The sequence below is a fragment of the Cavia porcellus genome, unplaced genomic scaffold (genome assembly GCF_034190915.1).
Source record: "Cavia porcellus strain 051 isolate PalLab524CR breed Dunkin Hartley unplaced genomic scaffold, mCavPor4.1 scaffold_22, whole genome shotgun sequence".
Taxonomy (NCBI): domain Eukaryota; kingdom Metazoa; phylum Chordata; class Mammalia; order Rodentia; family Caviidae; genus Cavia; species Cavia porcellus.
In genome coordinates, this window is record NW_026947505.1 from 6,501,839 (window position 1) to 6,522,633 (window position 20,795).

At 40.8% G+C, this 20,795-nt stretch overlaps 1 protein-coding gene and 1 long non-coding RNA gene across 3 annotated transcripts in view; one reads left to right on the plus strand and one right to left on the minus strand.

The window, feature by feature from the left end:
- Positions 1 to 555: 555 nt before the first annotated feature.
- Positions 556 to 20,795, minus strand: part of Txlnb (taxilin beta) — a 46,054-nt gene continuing 25,814 nt past the window's right edge. The window contains exons 6-10 of the mRNA XM_013147990.3: positions 16,960 to 17,079; positions 13,864 to 13,938; positions 8,014 to 8,106; positions 5,334 to 5,429; positions 556 to 3,766 (exon numbers count right to left, since the gene is read on the minus strand). Coding sequence (XP_013003444.2) covers positions 2,939 to 3,766; positions 5,334 to 5,429; positions 8,014 to 8,106; positions 13,864 to 13,938; positions 16,960 to 17,079 — 1,212 coding nt within the window. The 3' untranslated portion in view covers positions 556 to 2,938. The remainder of the gene's footprint in view (positions 3,767 to 5,333; positions 5,430 to 8,013; positions 8,107 to 13,863; positions 13,939 to 16,959; positions 17,080 to 20,795) is intronic.
- Positions 10,255 to 13,865, plus strand: LOC134472217 (uncharacterized). 2 transcript variants are annotated; one of them, XR_010042098.1, is made up of 4 exons: positions 10,255 to 11,061; positions 11,430 to 11,542; positions 11,982 to 12,089; positions 12,532 to 13,865. It is a non-coding gene; the product is annotated as an uncharacterized LOC134472217 (long non-coding RNA). The 2 variants fall into 2 exon arrangements; XR_010042097.1 differs by having other exon boundaries at positions 10,255 to 11,542.

The window sequence follows — 20,795 nt, forward strand, 5'->3', positions numbered from 1 at the left end:
TGCTATAGCAAAATGCATGAGACTTAATAATTTACAAAGAATATGAAGTTATTTGGCTTACAATTCTGGAGGCTGCAAAGTCTAAGAACACAGTGCTGGTTATCTGTGCTCTGGTGAAGGCCTTCGTACTACACTGTAGCATGACAGAAGACATCAGATGGTGAGAGAAAGCAAGCATGAAGGCCCACCCTCATGGTCTCAGTGAACCCTACTTACTTCCTGAAGACACCGTCTCCAAAACAGCACTAACATGAAGTTGAGGACTAAGTTACCAGCACTTAAATTTTGGGAGGACACATTCAAACCATAGCAACTGTACATTTTGTTTCTAGCTCTTCTGTCTTGCAGGACTCTGTGGTTTTTATTGGCCCCCTTATTATGTTTCCTGTCTCTCGGTGTCCCCCCGGCCCCACTCTTTGGTGTTTTCAGTGTTGACTCTACATGCATTCTTAGGGAAAATTCAAACAGTAGGAAAAAAACCAAACTTTTTTAGGCATTATCATAAATGTAACAAAACAAACATGAAAGTAAAAAAATAAAACCACTACTAGAGAGTTTGGGGAGAGAAATGCCTTTTTAATAGAGACATAAATTATATTATTAAATTTAGTGTTCCTAGAAAGTAGTTTCTCATCTCTAAAAATAGTTACATATGAGCTTAACAACAAAATAGAAATTTGTTCTAATTTTAGATCTTATGAGTTTTGTTATAATTAGGAATGCCAAATTCTAACACAAAGGATAATAACAGAACATTCTTTGAATATTAAAATAATTCTTCCAAAGCTTACATTAAGCTTTATAAATTTCAGGCACATTGTTGTTTCTGAAATTCATCCCAAGATACATACAGTCGTGCGTTGCTATGAAAGACCTTTGGTTGAAATAATGAACTCTGGATGTTGAAATAGTTGATTTATCGGATTTTGGCATATCTGCTGCCTTTCTTTGGCTAAACATTCAGATTGGGACTTTACTAGGATTATCTAATCTTACTCCATTCTTGGAAGTTCAGCTTCTGCACATGGAGGGAAAACAGGAGACCCTCCTGAACTGTTACACAGTGAATATTTAGCTCTACATTAAATGAATGTTTAATTTCCAGTAATGTTGAATTCAGCTGCATACCTCTGTGGTTATAATATTTTAAACCTTTAAAACACATGGGTTCTCAAATAGTGACATACTTTTTCCTAATTTTTCCCCTTGACTAGCATTTTTGTTATTACCCTCAATGTCTACTTCAAACAAATTTTATGCAGTTTACAATCCTGGAAACATATGGCTGCCGCCTACAAGCTCTTTGTGCGCCTTGGCAAACAGCCACATGCAATATTGATGAATGATTTCCTGAATGAGGAGCACAGAACCTTGCTTTTATCCATTTTTATACTTGAGTGCAACTTTTAAACATATGATTGGACATTTTCTTCTTTTCTGTCTTCCATCCCCCTCCTCACCTTTCTGCTTTTGTCTTCCATTTCATCGATTCAGTATTCCTGTCCCCAGGTAGACCAATTTTTGCTGTCATCTTATTTGAGGTTCTTGTCAAGCAATAACAGTGTAATATTCACCCTGGAGTGTTTCTACCTTTTGCTTTCTCTTGAATCCTCACTTATTTTTCAACTTTGAGAGTAGGGACCCATCTGTTTTTTATTTTGTACTTCTGGGCTATAGAAAAATCCTCAAAGCAGAACTGCACGTTGTTTTGCAAGCCTCCTATTGAGAACCTATGTAGATTTCTGTTCTATTTAGCATTAATTGGGATGAGGGTTATGTGTAATTTGCTCCTTCAAAGCAAGGCATTTGAAAGGAAGGAGTACATCCTTTCAGGATACAGACCAGATCACAGACAGGAAGAGGTGAGGGCTTTGTCTGTGCTACATCAGTAGCACAAGAAACATCGGACCGGGCACACACTGTGCTCAGTCTGAGGTTCCCCAACACTCAGTCCCTAGCTCCCCCCCCCCCCCCCCCCAGTGTTGCTGCCTTCCTCTGGGGAATCTGGCTGTGAGGTAACTGGCTGCTGAGTGCAGAACAAAGGCTGGAAGCAGCCGCCACTTAGAGTTGACTGGGGCCTCTTGTGATCCCCTTGTGTCCATGCACTCTGGAGTTTTGCAGTCTGATACTCTGCTACTCTGTCATTAGATCAAGTCACCGATGGAATTTATGGATATAATGGTTTTAATGATTCATGGGTTGCATTTACTGTCATTAGATCTGTCACTGGTTGAATTTATTGATTTAATATTGGGTTATTTATTTTTGTACAATACAATGATGGTCTAATACTTGTGTTTTGGACCTACTTCTGATTTGAAGAGCATTGGTTTACTGTATACCATGTGAAAAATAAAAATGACAATTTTTTGGATTAGTATCTAAATATTTTGCATAGGGAAAACCCATAAGGGGTGAGAGAAATAGGTGTAATATACACATTTATATATATGTGTATGTACATATACATGTATATAGTCACATATCCATGTCTGTATATATATATATATATATATATATATATACACACATATATAAACACATGTGTACATATTATTTCTACATACTGTTTAAATGGAACCTGGCATCCATCAGTTATACAGAGCTTATTAAACTATTTGTGGAAATCAATATAACAGTGCATTGCCAGTATTTGTGTTGCAGAAGTCTTTTAAACATCAAATCTTACTATTAAAAAGTTGAGTACCATCATAACGAAAAGCTTTGCTACTAGAATGTTTTGTTGTCATTTGAGAAAATTATCATTAGTATTAAGTTAGAAAAGCTCCCTATCAGTTTATAAATTGAGAACAAAGGGCAAAGGCTGAACGTATGTCGCATAAATTCAAAGATGTCTTAATCCTCGCTCCCATAGTCCCTATCCTTAATGCCTCTTTCAGAGACCATCTGCAAAGTAAAGAGGAAAGCCTTCGAAGGCTTAATCTACACCTTCCAGGCTGGTGTCAGCCATTTCGGGCAGCTGGAACCTAGCTGAGGGCTCTGGGGGCAGCTCCTCTGAGGCTGCTGGCGGTGGCGGGCTCCTGGACTCACTCCCAAGCACCCCACTTGGAACATCCTCCTTTGTTAGGGCTGGTAGGACAGCGCCATTGGCCTCAACCCCAGATAGAGGGGTTTGAGTGGGGGCCTGGCCTGTGGCTTCCGCATGAGCACCCCGGGCTGGGAGCGTCTGGCCGGAGGGCTCTGCATGCGCGCAGCCCCGGGGTCCAAGCACTGGCGGGGCGGCCTGGGCGGGAGCCCGCCAGCCGGGGCCGGACGCCTCTGCCTCTGGCGCTGGCTCTCGGGCCGGCGGGTCCGCCTGAGCTGCGGTCGGCGCACTGCGGCCTCCCGGCCCGTCCTCTGATTCCTCCGATTTGGTCGGGGGACGGTCGGCGGCGCAGGCCGGCGGAGGGGCCGGTCCCGGCAGGCTGGCGGCGGCCTCGCCCCGCTGGGGGCCGCCCTGCGCCCCGGGGCCGGCGCCTGGGTCGAGGGCGGGCTCTGCGTGGGGAATCAGGAAGGCGCTGGCCGAAGTCTTCGCGGCGTTGTGGACTCGGTTGACCTCGTCGGCATCCATCGCGGTACTCACGGAGCTGTCTGGCCCTGGCTCTTCATCAGACGCATGCTGACCTTGGTCCTCCTTCTCAGGCGTTTTTGCTTCTCTGATTTTTTTATAGAGTTCGTTTCTCTCTTCCTGTAACGCGCGGCAGAGCTTCTCCAGCCTTCCAATTTTCATCACGAAGCACTCATATTCCTTAGCCCGCAGTGCTTTCTGCAATTCAAACACACATACACAAGATGACATTAACAACAAAATTTCCAGGATACTTTCTGGAGACAAGCTATTTGTCCCAGAATTTGTCTGTCAAGGTCTGAGGCATGGCCACAGAATGGTGGCTAAATAGTGGTCAGGGACATTTAAAAAAAAAAAAAAGTTGATGTTGTGTGCTAGAATCTGGTAGAATTTTAGTCACTATTACCTGTTCTTTAGAAAGATGCAAAGCTTCTCTATGCTTTGGTCCAGAGCCCCTCAACTCCTAAGGCAGGGGGATTTTCTAATTTTAAGATTTATAAGGTGTAAGACAATTTGTGGCAAAAAAAGCAAAAAAGATACACTGAACTGCCTCTTCTTCAGTAGTGCCATATCTATTCGATAGGTACATTACTGTACCTAACTCCAGCCCCATTTTATTTATGTCAATGAGTAGTAAGTAGGTATCTGTAATGGTTGATGCACTGTGTCAGCTTGAGGAATTTAGAAGTTTAAGTGACTCAGGGAGCCAGGTTCCTCACTTTGTAAGTATCCTGAACCTTTGCAAGAGGGGGGCACAGAGATGGTCCCAGGGCTCCATTTGCCCAGGAGTAGTGGCCTGCTTACAGTGTAAGAGAGAAGAAGCTTGCTCCCCGCTTTTTGGCTCTTGCTGTTTTCCTGTCTTCTGCCGCCGCTGTGCTGACATCCCGCCTGGGAGCCAGCTAATTATGGACTGAAACTTCTACAAGCCATGAACTAAATAAACCTTTCTGTCCTTAACTGGATGCTGGGTAGATTGTCCCAGCCATGAGAGAACAGTAACTAAGACAATATCTTTGGAATTTGATTGCAATTTGGGATAAGATATTAGAACCATAATTATAACCACAGGAACAACCACACACTAATTCTTGATGCTGGCTACACAAACTATTCTTTTCACTAGACATGATAATGTGTTTGTACATGAACATATTCCAAATCTTCTCACTCTTTACCTCCATCTTTGAGTTATTCTGTACTTTTTGAACCTTTCTTACTAGTTAACATAAAGAGATCTTCACCTAGAAGCTCCTCTCTCAGGTCAGGAGCCTTCTATCTTTATCTTTAGAATTACAGAGCCCAACAGACCTGGTATACACTACTTAAATGCTTGTTGGAGGAATTACAATTTTTTTCACGTCTATCTAATTTTAATACCATATACCTGCAGTGCTTGAGCTGGTTGGTGCCTTTTCTTAGTTTATGCAAATCAGTTAATTAGTTCATGTTAGGTGCTAGGCATAGAGGACCTTCAAAGCCAAGTAAGATACTACCTTTGAGTAATCCACAGTCCAAAAGTCAGGTAGTGCTCTGAGGACAGCTTCTGAATCAATATATGTGTGACTTAGGGTCACAAAGCTTTTGTGAGTAAGGCTGGGGTTCAGAATGATCTTTGCTCTTACTCCTGTTACAACTTGACATGGCATATCCCCCAATGTTTACCTATTTTTCAAATATAATCACCTTTACTATTAGATTGTTATACTCTCAGAATGAATACTGTAGCTAAGTGGGACAGAAACTAAGAGGAAAATGCCTTACTTACCTCTTCTATCATGTCCAGTAACGCTTTGTTACAGTTTTCAAACCGGGCTTTCCACGTGGCTGTGTCCTTTTCCAGCTTCTTCATCTTTTTAGTTGTCTACAGAAATTAGAGTGTTTTAGTTTAATCCCAAAGCGTTAATGTTTCAGGGAAGCTATTAGTTCCGTATGTGACATCAAGAGCAGTCCTTTCGTTACCAGCTGGCTAAAGCAAACAAATGGTCAGTGTCAAGAATGAAATCGTGGAAGAGTCTCATGATTTATTTCCTACTCCTCTGGGTCAGTGGTGAGCAAACGTATTCGTACCAGTGACTGTTCCAGAGGAAGGAAACTACTTAAGGATGAACTGTTCGTTACTGCTTTTTCTTTCATTTAAAATAAAAATATCTTTACCGAGACCCAGGAATAAGCTTGCAATTTGGATCACTCACTTTACTGAAGTAAGGAAGTGCTATGGCTTTTAGCCATTAAAATGTTGATCATAATGGTACATTTGAGAAGGAGCCACATGAAAGCCACTTTCCTTTTTCTCCATCTCTGTGTTGGTATGTGGCTGGAGAATTTATAAATGTGATTATATGCATTATTCATTTAATATTTGAAACATTCCCATAAGCAAGTTTTATTTTCACCCCTACTTCATAAATGGGGAAACGGAAGCTCAAAGAATGGAGTGCTTTCAGGTGAGCTAACAAACAGGGCGGATGAAGCTACCTCATTTCATTCCATGCGCACATGCAGGGTGTCTGCTGGTGTCCAGGCTGAGGTGAGTGTTGTGGATACAGAAATGAGTAACATGTAACCTGCATTACTCATGGCTGCTCACTGTAGGATCTCCTCTCTGTGGAGCACCTATACAAGATTTATAAGCAGGTCAGGTTTCCACAGATGTGTAGCTAGGCATTTGGGACCAACCTGCCCGAAAGCTGGCTGTTCTTGGAAACTGGAGGCTATGCCAGATTGTCACCTCTGACTCTAAGACAAGCCAGGTGAGTCCTCAATGGATTTTTTTTAAACTTTGACCACATATTAACCAAGATAATCATTTATAAACTTTAAGGTCGTTAACCCTTTTAAGAATTTGGTGGGATAAATGGGACCACATTTCTTAGAAATGAAAATATTCACATCAGGCTCCCCTACCTCCTTATTTGCAGGGAATTCTCAGAGAAACTACCAAAGTTCTTAATTGGACTTCATATTAGGAACGCTTGATTTAACATTTATTCCAATTTCAAAATATATAATTTTGAAATAAAAGCATTTTATCTCTCCTTTAGTCTGGTCAGCCCAGAATGATAAAAATTTTAATGGATAGGTCTACCATGGAGTAAAAAAAAACGTATAACTTTTAACAAACATTAACCTTTTAAATTTGTTCACTTAGTTGTGAAATTTGTCATTTCTCCAACTCTGTGTTGCTATGTTGCTGGAGAATTTATAAATGTGATTATATGCTTTATTCATTTAATATTTGATACTTTTTAAAGAACCCTTTCTATACTTAAAAATGCTTAGTGCCAGTGCTTATTCAGAAACATAATTCTGATGCTGATGTATGTTGCAAAAACACTGAACTGCACAAAATTTAAACATTATTTTTTTATTGGGTCTTGAGAATGTTTTGTGCTCTTATGTTTGCTTCTTCTTTGTAAGAGAGAGTCTTTTTTTGTCTATGACTTGTATCATGAGTAATATTTTGGTGATTCTTTTAAGATTTTGATATACAATGTACTGATATCAATACATGAATGAATATAATGATCGTTATATTCTCTAATTATTTTGTTATACATTTTGTTTTCTATAGAAGTAAAAGTGCTTCTTTTTTAAACATGTTTCTTGATATTCTCTTTATTAAAACCTACTTGTATTATATTAAAGTTAAAAAACCAATATACCCAGTAGTATTATCTTTTAGTTGTGAAAGACTTTCAAAAGTTGAGACAACAGTTGAACTATATTAACTTACTTGAATTTCACAATCTCGTGAGACAGATAAAATAATGTCTCAATTTATAGGAAAAAAATAAAATTCAAGAGAGGTAAGTGAATTGTGCAGCATGACTTGTTGAGTATAGTTACATCCAAATTTGAATTCAGGCTCCCATCTTCTCATTTAGGGCTTCTCATTCATATGTTATGTTACATATCTTCCCTTTTAAGAAGGATCTATTAGGCCAGGCATGGTGGGACATGCCTATAATCCCAGCACTTAGCAGGCAGAGGCATGAGGATTGCTGTGAGTTCAAGGGCACCTTGAGATACATAATTCAAGGGTGCCTAAACTATTTAGCAAACCCTTGTCACAATATAAAACCAAAACAAAACAACAAAGCTATCAAATGATATTTTCTAACATTTTACTATTATATGTTTGTATGAAAAGTGTTTTGTAACTTTCAGAAGACTAGGATTTTTTTAAAATAAAGCTAAATATGGAATAGAAAAGAAGTATTCTTTCTCAGAGTAAAAATGTATCCTAGCCTTTTTAGATTCTTGTTAAGATTAATTCCCCAGATATTTACCAATAAAATAGACAGTTCAAACCTCATTCCTATCTATAAACATTTCATTGGCTTATTAAATGCACTGATATATCTTAGCAAGAGAAAAATAAACAAAAAGAATTGCCTGTCAAAATAGAAAATGTCAGTATTTGGTGGATGATAAATAATACTCACTCTATCCATTTCCTGTTTGAAAGTAGCAAACACTTCATTGCTTTTTGTCAGTGTGCTCTGGAACTCTTCAAACCTTCCTGAGTAGAGTGTAAGCTGTAAACAGAGGAAAGAGTGCGTCTATTTTAGGTCTGCTGTCAGAACACTTCCAGAACAAAACAATGTGTCATTGCTCATTATGGGGGAAGAAAAGTGATTTAAAGGATTCTCAGTATGGTGTTAGTCATGTATTACTTCGTTGCTATAAGATTAATATAGGTCAGTGAGCATGAGTAGAGTGCTCCTTTAAAGAAAAAAGGAAATAATAAATGTTATCATCATTTCATGATATCATAATTTTACCACCAAGATCCTTTGTTCATTTCCCAGTACCATAAAAAATGATAAAGATAATGTAGCTAGGACACAGACAATGATTGACAAGGGCTACTGCCACTGTGGGTTGTGCACCACTTTAAGTAGTTGCTATTTTGGTTTAAACTTCATAGTTTTATATATTTATGAATCCTGTATACTGTTCTAGCCAATAGCAGTTGAAAATGGTCCTTTCATCAACATTAGCTTATTACACTAATTTTCTACAGATTAAAGTAATGAGTATTGATGGAGAGATGCCTTGTTTTAATTTGCAACAAAAATTCTATGGGTTACCATCCGTGATGTATGTGGCCCATTATAGGGGTATTGAGACAAGCCATTGTATCGCCACATCTTTAATTCCAAGACTTGGAATGAGGATGGGGTAGTTAGTTAACACTTGATTGTTAGTGACTAACAAAATACATCTTGCTTTTAAAATTATGTAAAGATAGTATGTTCAGAGTGAGAGAGATTTAATATGAATGATTCAAGTTAGTGAAGCCTCATTTTCAAATTTGGTACTCTTGAGTGTCCAGACAACCCCTGGTCCTCATATGAGCACAGAAATGCCTCTTGTGCATACTCTGGCAGCATTCAATAAACCAGAACCCACAGCTACTCTTGGTAGACAGGGATGGCTGGTGTGCTGCCAGCAGGAAGGTACCAACTGACCATGTGGCAGTTGTGAGGCTCCTAGGAAGGAGAGAAGAGCACACAGACTGAAAGCCAGCAGCTTGGAGAGCTCTCAGTCTTCAGCATGGTGTGTGTGTGTGTGTGTCAGTCAAAACCCCCTGGATTCCATAAAATTACTTACCTAGAATAATGTATTACCAAATAATTCAGAATAGTGAGATTTCAGTCACGTAAACAAAATTTTAGCATAAATTCTTTCTATAGCATGCACATTTTTCCAATTAACAACTATTATTCTGAAATTGCTCATTTACCCTAAGAGTATGTGAAAGACTTGAAATTGTTTCTCATGATATCTTGGCATACAGGTTACACAAGACTCAATAAAGGAGCATCAGGGGCTTTTGTGGGTCTGGTTACTCACATACATTACACATTGTCCTGCTGTCTCTGGTAAGAAAAACTACCCCTAGCAGGTGATGAGGTCTTCTACTATAGAATCTGTTCATTTGTGATGTTAGCCAAGCCCTCCAGTAGACTTCTTATTTTCTCCAATTTATCAGTGATTGCAGGAGTTAAATGGGGGGCCCAGGAACTGTGGGTTCCTGGACTGATCCTCCCAAGCCTCCTCTCATAGCTGAAGCTGGAGGCTGCAGACAAGAAACAGCAGGAGTGAGCCCACGGCTGGTCCTCTCTCCAGACGCAGTGTTGACAGAGTGAGCAGGAACAACCGTTCTCAGCCCTTCACTTTCAATAGTAGCTGATGTGCCGTCATGTTTTGTGGTGAGATAGTTTGCACCCACCAGTGTGCCTGTCTTACTTTTTCGTGTGACCTGTAGGTTATTTTCCTATCCTGTCTCAAAGTAAAGGTAGTAAGAAAAAAAAAAACAAAACAGAATTTTTTTGTGAGTTAACTGGGGAGATGTTTACCTTTCTCATGTTTTCGTGTTGCTGGCTTGTGGCATGAAAAAGACAGACACGCCCACAGTGCCAAGAAGTGTACCTTTCTTCCCCATAACCTTTTGGAGGCTTTTCCTAGAGAGTGTTTTTGTTCTTGTATTGTTTTCCTTAAACGTCTGGAAACAATTGTGGTAAAAGGCACACAGCATGCACCCTAACGGTTTTAAACTGCACGGTGCAGTCGTGTGGCTTTCACAATGCTGAGCCAATCTCCAGAATTGTTTTATCTTGCAAAATGGAAATGTCACACCCATTAAATAACTCCCCCTGTCCTCTGAGCGACCAGTGTTTAGTATTCTGCTCTTCTTTCTATTGACCTCTTTGTCATAAGTGGCAAAACCTGCCACTTACATATTTCTTGGGTAACCAGCTCCAAGTCTTCTGGTTTTTTTTTTCTGGATACTCAATAGTATTTTACCTCTGACTATTATGCTGACATAATGCATGTTTGGTTTCACATGCAATATTGCTACACTCACTTTGGGATTTTAGAGAAGCAAAGAAAGGACATCCAGAGGTCATGTGCAGGATTTTTCCTGCCAGGCCAAAAATAGAAGCAAACTGCTCTTTGGTTAGAAGTAATGGAAATTGCCTCAATACTTCACTTTTAAATGGGCCAAGGGAGACACACATTCTTTTAACTGAGCACTAAATTTTAATTAAAAACATTTGTAGTGTAGGAAACAGAACTGTGCCTAGGAATTGTCTCAGCAAGCCTGTGAGATTTGGTTTGGTACTGAGTGTTGCTGCAAGAGAAGGCGGTCTTCTCATCCTCTACAGATGCAGGGAAGACTTCTGATTCTACAGATTATCATTATACGTTTTTAACAATTTACTCTCTGTTCTTTCCCCTGGTGTGTGTCTGTGCAGTCACATATTGCAGGCTTTCCACCTCTGCTACTGTCTTCATCCTTATTGATCTGATGAACACTCCATTTGTAGTGACAACTGTATCCCATTGATCATCTCTGACAGTTACTCTATTGCCTCGGTGTGTATAATTGAAAGCCAGACATCTCTTCTCTAAGTGAGAAACGCGCTTTCAGCTGGCCAGCTGTTGTCTTATGACTGAAAAGTGACTTCATGTTGGAAAACAAGGTAATTTGTCTCTGGTATTTGTATTGTTCAGGCCTAGCAATGGGGACAAAGGCCTTGGCCTCCTGCCACTTCCTCCTCTTCAAGGACAGTGAAAAACTGAGGGGGAATTTGAGTGTATGCACAGCAGTAGGGTTTGTTTTCCAAGGTTTAAAGTTTGTATTCATTTATTTATCTCTTTGGGTTGGGGTCTCACTGTTCAGGCTGGCTCTAAATAATCCTTCTGCCTCAGCCTCCAGAATAGCTGGGGCTACAGATGTGAGCCCCAGGCCCACCAAAAGTATTTAACATAAGAACATTAATATTTCTTGTTTAATGCTTAAACATTATTATGTTTATTTTCTTTATTTTCTTTATGGCTGAATAATTAGTGGAATTTTTGAAAGTGCCTTGGAGATTGGAAGAGGAAAAACAAGCAAGGTCTTTGCAAATGGTGAATCTAGCTGCCCTGTGATGACCTGGGGACTCTGGTGGAGAAGATGGGGTATGTTAGCTCTGCAAATTCTCTGCGTACATGACCTAGAGCCAAAAGGGGTCTTGAGATTCTGTTTTCCAGTAGTGCTTAAACTTTTTTGTAACTGAAGATTCCCTTTGTTTTAGATTTCCTTGTATGGATTCCTACCTATGAAATAATACTAGTTTATAGTAGTTTGTGCTCTAAATAATAGTGAGTGTTTTTATTAGCCATATTGTTAGCATTAGATTAATTAGTTCAATTAGGTAGAGATGTCTGTCTCTTATTGATTACTGTATCTCTAACATCTAGAACTATTTAGTAGGTGCTCAGTAGCTATTAGTTAAATTATTCATGCTTATGGATCAGGCACTGAGTTACGTGTTTTGCATACACACTGCATGAATTCCATATCTACTAAGTCACTGTCCGTTTAAACATTAAATGTGTGAATAATTGCCATCCACAGTTGAAGAGAAAGCGCTGACGTGATGTCAGAAGCAGCTGCAGTTCCGAGTGGCTGCAGCCTCAAGTGCTGTTGTTTTGGAAACACTGAAAACTCACGGGCCTCACAGAGGTGAGAACACTCTAGTTAGGATCACTGATGTGTGACAGTGATCTTCATGTTACAGACAAGGAAGTTTAGATCTAAAGAGGTACAGGCGAGTTGCCCAGGGTCACAGAAGGACCAGGATTCTGACCCCGGTGTTCTAGACTCTGCTCAAGACAGTTCAGGAATGAGGAATCTGGCAAGTCTAGAATTCCTGGTAGATACTTTTTCAAGTTTGAGGAGTACAGTTGGGAAATTGGGTCACATCCTATATTTTTATGTCACAGATCATTAAAAGCTTAAATTCTGCTATCAGTTGAATGAGTCACTGGTTAGCTCAGAATGCAGTAATATTAATCTAGTCTTCTCGAGTTCATTGTGTGTATTTAGCGCAGAAGAGTAGAGACTGTGTGTAACAGATGATGTGAACAGTGCATAACTTCAAGTATTGTCCATTGTTTCTTTCAAGCTCTGTGTTGCAAACGAGGCAAGGATAGATCAGAAGCCCTGGCTTGATTCTCTGGTGTTCCCACCCCTAGCCGGTAAGGTCATGCTGTATTTTCTATATTCAGGTTAAAGACCCCACCTGCTTGCCTACCCCTACACCACGATGTGATGGCTTTGTGACTCCCTTGAGATTGATCTTGAGTAACTTACAGTCCTTTGGTTCTACTAAAAATCAGAAAGATTATGTTTCCCATCTCCAAGTAGTTAGTCTCTAAAACTGTTTTCATATCTTTTCAGAGAATAGATCTGAAAACAATTTATCATTCCATTCTTTATGCACATTGCAAAAGTATACTTTAGGGAAGCTATGTCTAAATTTTTTTTGTGTTTTTGTCTGTGCAATGGTATATTTTATTTAAATTTTGTCTTTTTTTCTTTTATGATGAAAAGATATTCATTGAACGTGTTCATTTATATGTTTTTTTTTTTTTTTACAATTGAACAAGGATTCTACAGTCAGCACATAAACATTTACAAATCTTAAATTAATGCTGCCTTATATGGAAGGCCTCTGATTTCCTCTCCTTCTGTCAATTTGCTGTGTGATCCCACATTCCCTTTAGCACCTGGACATTTCTCCCAGAAGCAGAGGTGACGTCTCCTGTTGGCCTGTGTCAGGGTGGTTCTGGAGCCTGACAAGCAGTGTGTGGCAGGAGGGGAGGAGCCCTGAGGGGGATGGGGAGGATGGATAGGCCTGGCTTTCTCCCTGAAGCAACTGTGTCAGGAGCCTTTATTTTTGAGCCCAAATTGGTCTTCTGGCAGTGTAGTCAAAACCTGAAGAACACTGTGAAGCCCGGGGAAGTGGCTGCTGGCCTGCCTTCTGCTTTCAGTCCTGCTGTACCACAGGGCCAGCCACTGACAGCACAGACACCAGGTGCTGGCAACTGTGCAGAGCAATGATACCAAAATATGAGGCCATTTTAAGAATTGTCGGTTACTAGCGATACATCTGAGCAGCTTACATTTTCTTCTTCCTTAGGAGGCTGATAGGGGAGGGGAGTGTGGGCGATATGCACTGACAGGTGCTAGCCTGGATGTTAACTTCCTGTGACAGTTCTGATGCCACTGTTTGTCAACAAACCTTTCGGCTGGGGTGCTGGTACACAGGATGCCTTTTACCTAGATATAATACAGTGCTGTGCTTTTAATTTTACTTAGAAACAATAAATGCAAAGGACTTCGTTTCCACACCCCACCTCCTCGGTGCCCCTCAAACAGTGCCCGGTCCACCCCCGGCCCAGCCTCTCGGGGCCTGGCGAGCGCGCAGAGCCTGCGTCCTTCTCGCCCGCGTCACCTGAGCCTGCAGCGCTGTCTCTTGTTCCTTCAGCACTTTAGCCTGAAGTTTCCACTCCGCCGCCTGATTCAGCAACTGCGGGAAGAGAGAACGCACGGAAACAGTGTCGGCTGGGTTTTAGATCCGCCTGAAATTTGTATATAAAACAATTTTTTCTAATTAAGCTTCTTTAGTATTTTTGGGGGAAGACCTTGTAAGAAATTCTAAGAAAGCTAAGTAAACAATCCAAAGTGTTGCATTCTTAATTTAAAACCAGTGTTTTGGTTTATGTGGTGTTTTGGTTTTTTTGCTGTGCTTGAGCCAAAAATTTCACACGTTAGGCAAGTACTTTTCCACTGACCTACGTCGCTAGAGCAAAATTAGCGATCTTTGTGGGAAAAAAATGCCTCTACCATGAATCACACAAAATTCAATCTCCCACTAAATTTTGGAATCTTCTCTAGCCATCCATCACTAGCCTCTACTTGAGTATCTCCAGAACCTCCCTACCTGAGCGCTGCTGCCAGGAAGTACTCCTTTACATTAACCCGGATTTATTCTCTTAGATCCTGCACTCCAGCCCAGCTGGCCAGTGCAGGAGATATATTGGCTTGATCTCTGTCCCCTGATCCCGAGACACAGCTCTTACCATGCATTGGAATCTTCTCGGGAGCCTGTTAAAAGGCAGATCCCACTCAGAGAATGATTTAGAGTGTGATTAAAATCTGTCTTTACAGCAAATCCAGTTCGGATTACTGTGAGAAACAGAAGTTTGACTTATTTTTCTAATTACGGTTCCCTAGAGGTTTGCAAAGGAAGAAGCTTCATCTCTTTTCCACAAGGTATCCTTTCAGATGCAGTAAAACATGGTTAACATGGTCAGAAACAGGAACTCATGTGTTAAACTGAAGATGCTGATTTTAGTGTGAAACTGGCATATAGATGTAAAACGTGTTGTTTTAACTTAAGATGTGTGTTAATTAGCAACTTTGATGTGGTCTGTTTTGGGTTAGGGTACTTTCGTTAAGAGTTCAGAGTTTTATTTTATAAAATTCATGCTTACAATGTTTCATATAAAACCTCTAGTTTTTTTTAAAACTGTATTATAAAGTAAACATAACTTATAACTTGTAACTCCTATAGAGGCTGGGGCAGTTGCAAAATAGACCTCCAGTGCCACCTCTGGGCATCTGAGGAGCGTGCTGGCTATATGCCGGGCTTTGCTTTTCAGCCTGTTAGAATGGGTGATTGCTGATCTAACACTAGGTTAGTGGCTGTGATTCTGTTTGTGTGGAGAAATCCCACTAGGACTCATATATGGCGATTCTCAAAATGCATTACAAGAGCTGCAATCCGAGCAGATGGTCACCTTTGAAGAGCTACGGCAGCTGCTCCTCTCTGACCCAAGTCTGCTGTTTTGCTAAACCGACATAGAAAAACTAGACAGTGTGCTAATGCCTGGCTAACGCTGGGTCGCCACCAATCTCTCTAGCCTCCCTCACGGGTATCTTTGCTCAGTTCTTCCTTTGTTATATCTCAGGTGTAAGAAAGCAATACTGATCTCCAGCAGGAAGAATATTTTGTCTATGAGAATAAATTTTTTCCTGGATTTTGAATAATAAACATTTTACTGCTCTGAGAGCTAGACTATAGGTGAGTTTAATAAATTAATATTTCTCTTAAGAGAAAGAGATTTCCAATTGAAATTATCCAATGATCCTAAGTTTGTATTCTCCAAAATTCATCTTTTTGTTTCCATGCATGAAAATTGAAGTTATTTTAAAATTAGTGTTTTACAAATTGGAGTGATTCTGGTCTCGTGAGTGAAATAAAAAGCTTGTGTTCAAATGTCCAATGACCAAATTTGAATAATTGGTCTGTCGATTGTGTCTTAAATCTCTCTCCCTACCAACTGATCTTGCTTCAACTTAAATATCTGTAACACATCTTTGGGTATGAAGTGCTATTACAGAGATCTTGGGCTTTGGGAACAAATGCTTTTGCCAGACACATCTTGGTGACTTATCTGTGTGTGACCTTAAGCAAGTTATATGCCTTATTTAAACTTCACTTTTCACATCTGTGACCGGCCCTACAGCTTTTGGAGGATGTGTGGGGCTACTAATGTCACTAAACACCACCATTCATTTTCTTTAGTGCAAAACTCAGGAGTCCTCCTTGACTTACCCGCTTCCCACTGTCATCCTGCTCAGGTCAACAGCATTGCCTGTCAGTTTACATTGAAAACTTCTATTAATCTGTCCCTGTCCTTCCCGGCTGTCTCATTGCTGACTGAAGTCACCATCAGATCTGGGCTGGATTGCTATAATAACCTCTCTTGGTTTCTTGCTCCTCTTTAATCCATTTTCCACCTGGGTCCTAAATTAATCTTGTACAGATATAAAGCAGGTCATGTCACTTTTTTGCTAAAACTGCTCCATACTTTCTCCTTGTATTTAGAATAAAATCCAAACAAATTTTCAGGCTGTGCAAAGCTACGCAACTCGATCCTTGCTTACTTCTGCAATTTCATTTTGATTCTTTCTCCTTTTCCTACCTCTGGAGCATGTCAGGCTGATCTCAGCATCAGGATTTAGTCATTGTTGGATACTGTCGATGATGACTCTGCATGGTGGCTCTGCATCAGGCAGGGCTTGGCTCCTGCATCTTCCCTTCTGGGAGCCTTCTGATCACCCAGTCTAATGTATTCTCCCCCAGAACCACTTTGGGCCCTTCTCAGTTTCTCCTTATTTTCTTAATAGCACTGACTTTTAGCTACAGTTACCCTTCCTTGTATGTCAGCTTGTTACTGCCTGTCTCTTCCCAGTCAAACTATAACCTGCATGGCGGGAGATGGCCCTTCGTTGGCTTGTTCACAGCTATACTGTAGGACCAAAGGTAGTGCTCAGCAGACACTAGCCATCTGAAAAATATTTGCTGAATGACTATTTTACGTGAGAAATAGTGTAGAGACACTGCTCATATCAGGCAGGCTCACTTAATTCTCAAAGAAGCTCAGGCTCCTCCTCAATCAATGTGGTACTCCTTGACCATTATCAGAACAGTTTCTACCGCCCGGGTAGACCAGACATGCACAGCGACCGAAAGGATAAGTACATATTCCTTTTCTCGATTGTGTCGCTCCTCTGCTTCTTTCATCATTTCTTGTGCTTGCTCAAGTTTTGCATCCACCAGCTTCTGCTGGAGCTCTCTGTGTTTAAATATTTTGTCCAGATGCTAAGGAAAAATAAAATACACATAGACAACATGGTTTAGTATTGGTTTTAAAAATGCAAAATAGAAATAATTCATGTGAACACACATTCCCTAAGCTTAGGACTTAAAGAATAAAGGAAGAATAAATGGACCTGCATCACTTAGGGCCTTAATTTAGGCCATAAATTGATGAAGGTCTACATACTTTGCACTATACAAACAAGTGGAAAAGGTGCAGGTACCAGAGTTCAGCATAACACCTAAAGCTCCTAACCTTATTTTTCTAAATTTGGTAACCATTTGATATTTATTATGCTAGACAGCATAGACAGTGAAACCATACTACAAGGGCTGCTGCACTGTCATCGAGTATTCTGGCTCTTTCTGTGAATATAAAGCCTTTTTTAAGCACAGCATTAATACAGCTTACCAAGGTGAGTTCTCCACATTTTGCCTCAAGGATTGTGAGAATGTCTTGTTTGGGGTGCCAATATGTGGTCTTGAGGATGGGAGTAAGAACCAAACCCCTGAATTCTCTGTTGCTTTGGGGGTGCCATAGTTTGGAACCGAAATGTCATCCAAAAGCCCTTGTTTTAAAAGCTTAGTGCCCAGCTCAGTGCTAGTGGGCAACTTACAGAAAACAGAAGAGGTGGGGCTTCGGGGAGATCTTCTAGTCATCGGAGGCATGCCTTGGAAGGGTATAGTGAGACGTCACCCCTCCCACTTTCTCTCTCTTTCTTCCTGGCTGCCAGAAAATAAGCAGCTTTGCTCTGCCGTGTGTTTCTCACTGTGATGATGTGCTGCCTTGCCCCAGGCTCAAAAGCAATGGAGACAGTTGACGATGAGCAGAAACCTCTAAAGTTGTGAGCCAGACTAAACATTTTTCCTCTAAGTAAGATGATTATCTCAGGTATTTGATAATGTAAAACTAACACAGGTAGAGATTCTAAGGCCAAGGGTCACAGATAAGTTGCTATGCAGATACACACTGCTCTATACACCTGGTGACCTCTGGGCTGGCCAGATGAGAAATTTTCAACTCTTATATCAGTGTGAAGAGTTTCTTGGTCATGGGAAGTCTCATCAGAAAGAGTACATGTGAAATTCTGTCCTTGAAGAAATATTATTCATAGTAGCCTTAAGAAAATTACATAGGAATTAACAAAGAAACAAAAGAACTCTACCAAAAAAAAAAAAAAAAAAAAAAGAGCCTGCAGTACTCTGAAAAAGGAAATTGAAGAGTACATCGGAAAATGGAAAGATATACCATATTCCTGAACAGGAAGAGCAACTATTGTCAAATTGGCCAAACTATTAAAAATGAGATATAGATTTAATGCAATCCCAATTCAAATACCAACAGTATTCTTCACAAGACTAAATAAAACAATTCTAAAATGCATATGCAGTCAGAAGAAACCCAGAATAACAAAAGCAAAGCAGGAAGTATCACAATCCCAAACTTCAAGTTATATTACAAAGCTACAGTGATAAAAACAGCATGGCATTGGTACATAACCAGAAACGTGGATCAGTGGAACAGAAAAGGGGATGCAGAAACAACCTCAGGCAATTCAGTCATCTGATCTTTGGCAAAGGGCCCAAAAGCATACACTGGAGGAAAGATACTGGGAAAACTTGTCATACACATATAAGAGGCTGAAGTTAGATCCCTATCTCTCATCACATACTAAACTAAAATCAAAATGAATCAAAGATTAAATATTAAAACAACAGTTAATTTTCTGGAAGATAAATGAGGTGCAACTCTTGAAGACATAGGCATAAGGAAAGACTTTTTGGCCACACCCTACCACCTCCAAACAGCAAGCAGGGCCCAGAATCCAGTCCCAAGCCCTGACCACACGTGCACAGTTTGAATTTCAGTGCACAGGGAAAACTTGGAACTTTGCTCCCAGGTGGTAAGACCATGCCTTGCATCTGAAATCACCAAAGGACACACAGAGTCCCGAGGGGCAGGTAACTGGCCCACACCCACTGAGCTCCAAGTGGCAAGAAGTTGCCAGCAGTCTGCCTCGGGAGCCAAAGGTGGGCCAGGTGATTCCCAGCGCACCGAGGAAGCTTGAAACATCGTTCAAAACCCAGAAATAGGTGCGGCTCCTGCCAGCACTGAGGAATGACAGGCCACCCTGGGATCTTGGCCTGAGATGCTGTGAGCTTCATGCAGGACTCCTGCTGGCCCTGAGGAACGTGTGCTGCTCTCGGATGTTGGCCCGCTTCCTATGCAACTCCAGTCAGCACTGAGGAACGCCACTGCTGCCCTGGGACCTTGACTGTGCCCAGTGGACGCCCACACCCAGGACATGGCCCCTCGGGGACACTCCCTACCTCCTGGACCTAATACTGCTGTTGACCTTCAGCTCCCACCCTTTTGCCCAGAACCTTGGACTACACCAGATTAACTGTGCTAGCTGGAAGGGAGATTCAGTAACTGCCTCACTCAAACAGAAGATCTCAGGAGGCTCCAGTCAGTGTGGTGAGTATGCCCCTAAAATAGAGGTGTACAGTGGGTAGATAGGGCCAGGAGTAAAGCTCCCTCCAACTAACTATGAGACCTTGGTGAGTCTGGCAAGAGTGTGGGTGACTCCTTCCTGCACACAGAAAACATCAGGCAGGGTGAGGAATGTGCTAATAAGGACTCCCCCAACTTGGAGAAAATCAAAGGGCTTGTGAGACACACAGGCACACAATAGGGGATACAGTAGGGCCTCAGCTGACACAAATACTATAGACAGGGAGATTTGGTGACCTGGAATAACCTGAAGATAAAGTAATAGCAGGACTAAAAGTTGACCTACATCATACTACTAGGCTTCTCAGCCAGGAAGAATATAGGACTCACCCAACAGCCTCTGCAGTGGGAAGGCAGGTAACTGGCCCATCTCTTCATCAAAAGACCCAGCAATTGGACAAGCATCAACCTTACATTAGGATCCCAAGATACACAATACCAACAGTTGACATTAGTGGGACTGAAGGACCAAATATTAACTCAAAAGACGAAAATGACAAAATGAAAAGCAAAATGCAATTTCAAACATCTAGTCCACCAGGAGCAAGTACAGGAGAATTGATGTAGAGGTCTTCAAAAGTAACACACGGGAAATCTCTGAAAAGATAGCAAGTGAAATAAAAAACAACTCCATGAAGTTATAGCGGAAATCAAGTTAGAAGTACTCTCCCATGTAAAGAAAGAAATAGCAAGCTTAGTAAAGGAGTTACTGAGCGCAGCTAAAAAAGAAATAGAGAAAAAAGTACATGGGAGCATGGGAAACTGACTGAAACCTTGAATTAACAATATAGAAAACAAGCAGAATTCATGAAACAAACTCAAACAGACATCCAAGAAACAAAAATTCTATTCAAAGCTGGCAAAACCATTTAAATGAAGCTGAGGATAGGATTTCAGACCTTGAGGACAAGATTCCAATTAGCGATCATGAAAGGATAGAACTTTTAAAAATAACAAAGCACCATGAAATGACAATCCAACAGCTACAAGATGATGCCAAAACCAACAACATAAGATTAATAGGCATCAGCGAAGATGCAGGAGTCGATGCAAATGACATAACTAAAATATTCACAGAATAGCAGAAAATTTCCCAAACATGGGGAAAAATTTTATATGCACATAAATGAGGCATATAGAATGCCAAACAGTCACAACCAACATATATCTGTATCCAGACATACAATAATTAAGGTCTCAGACA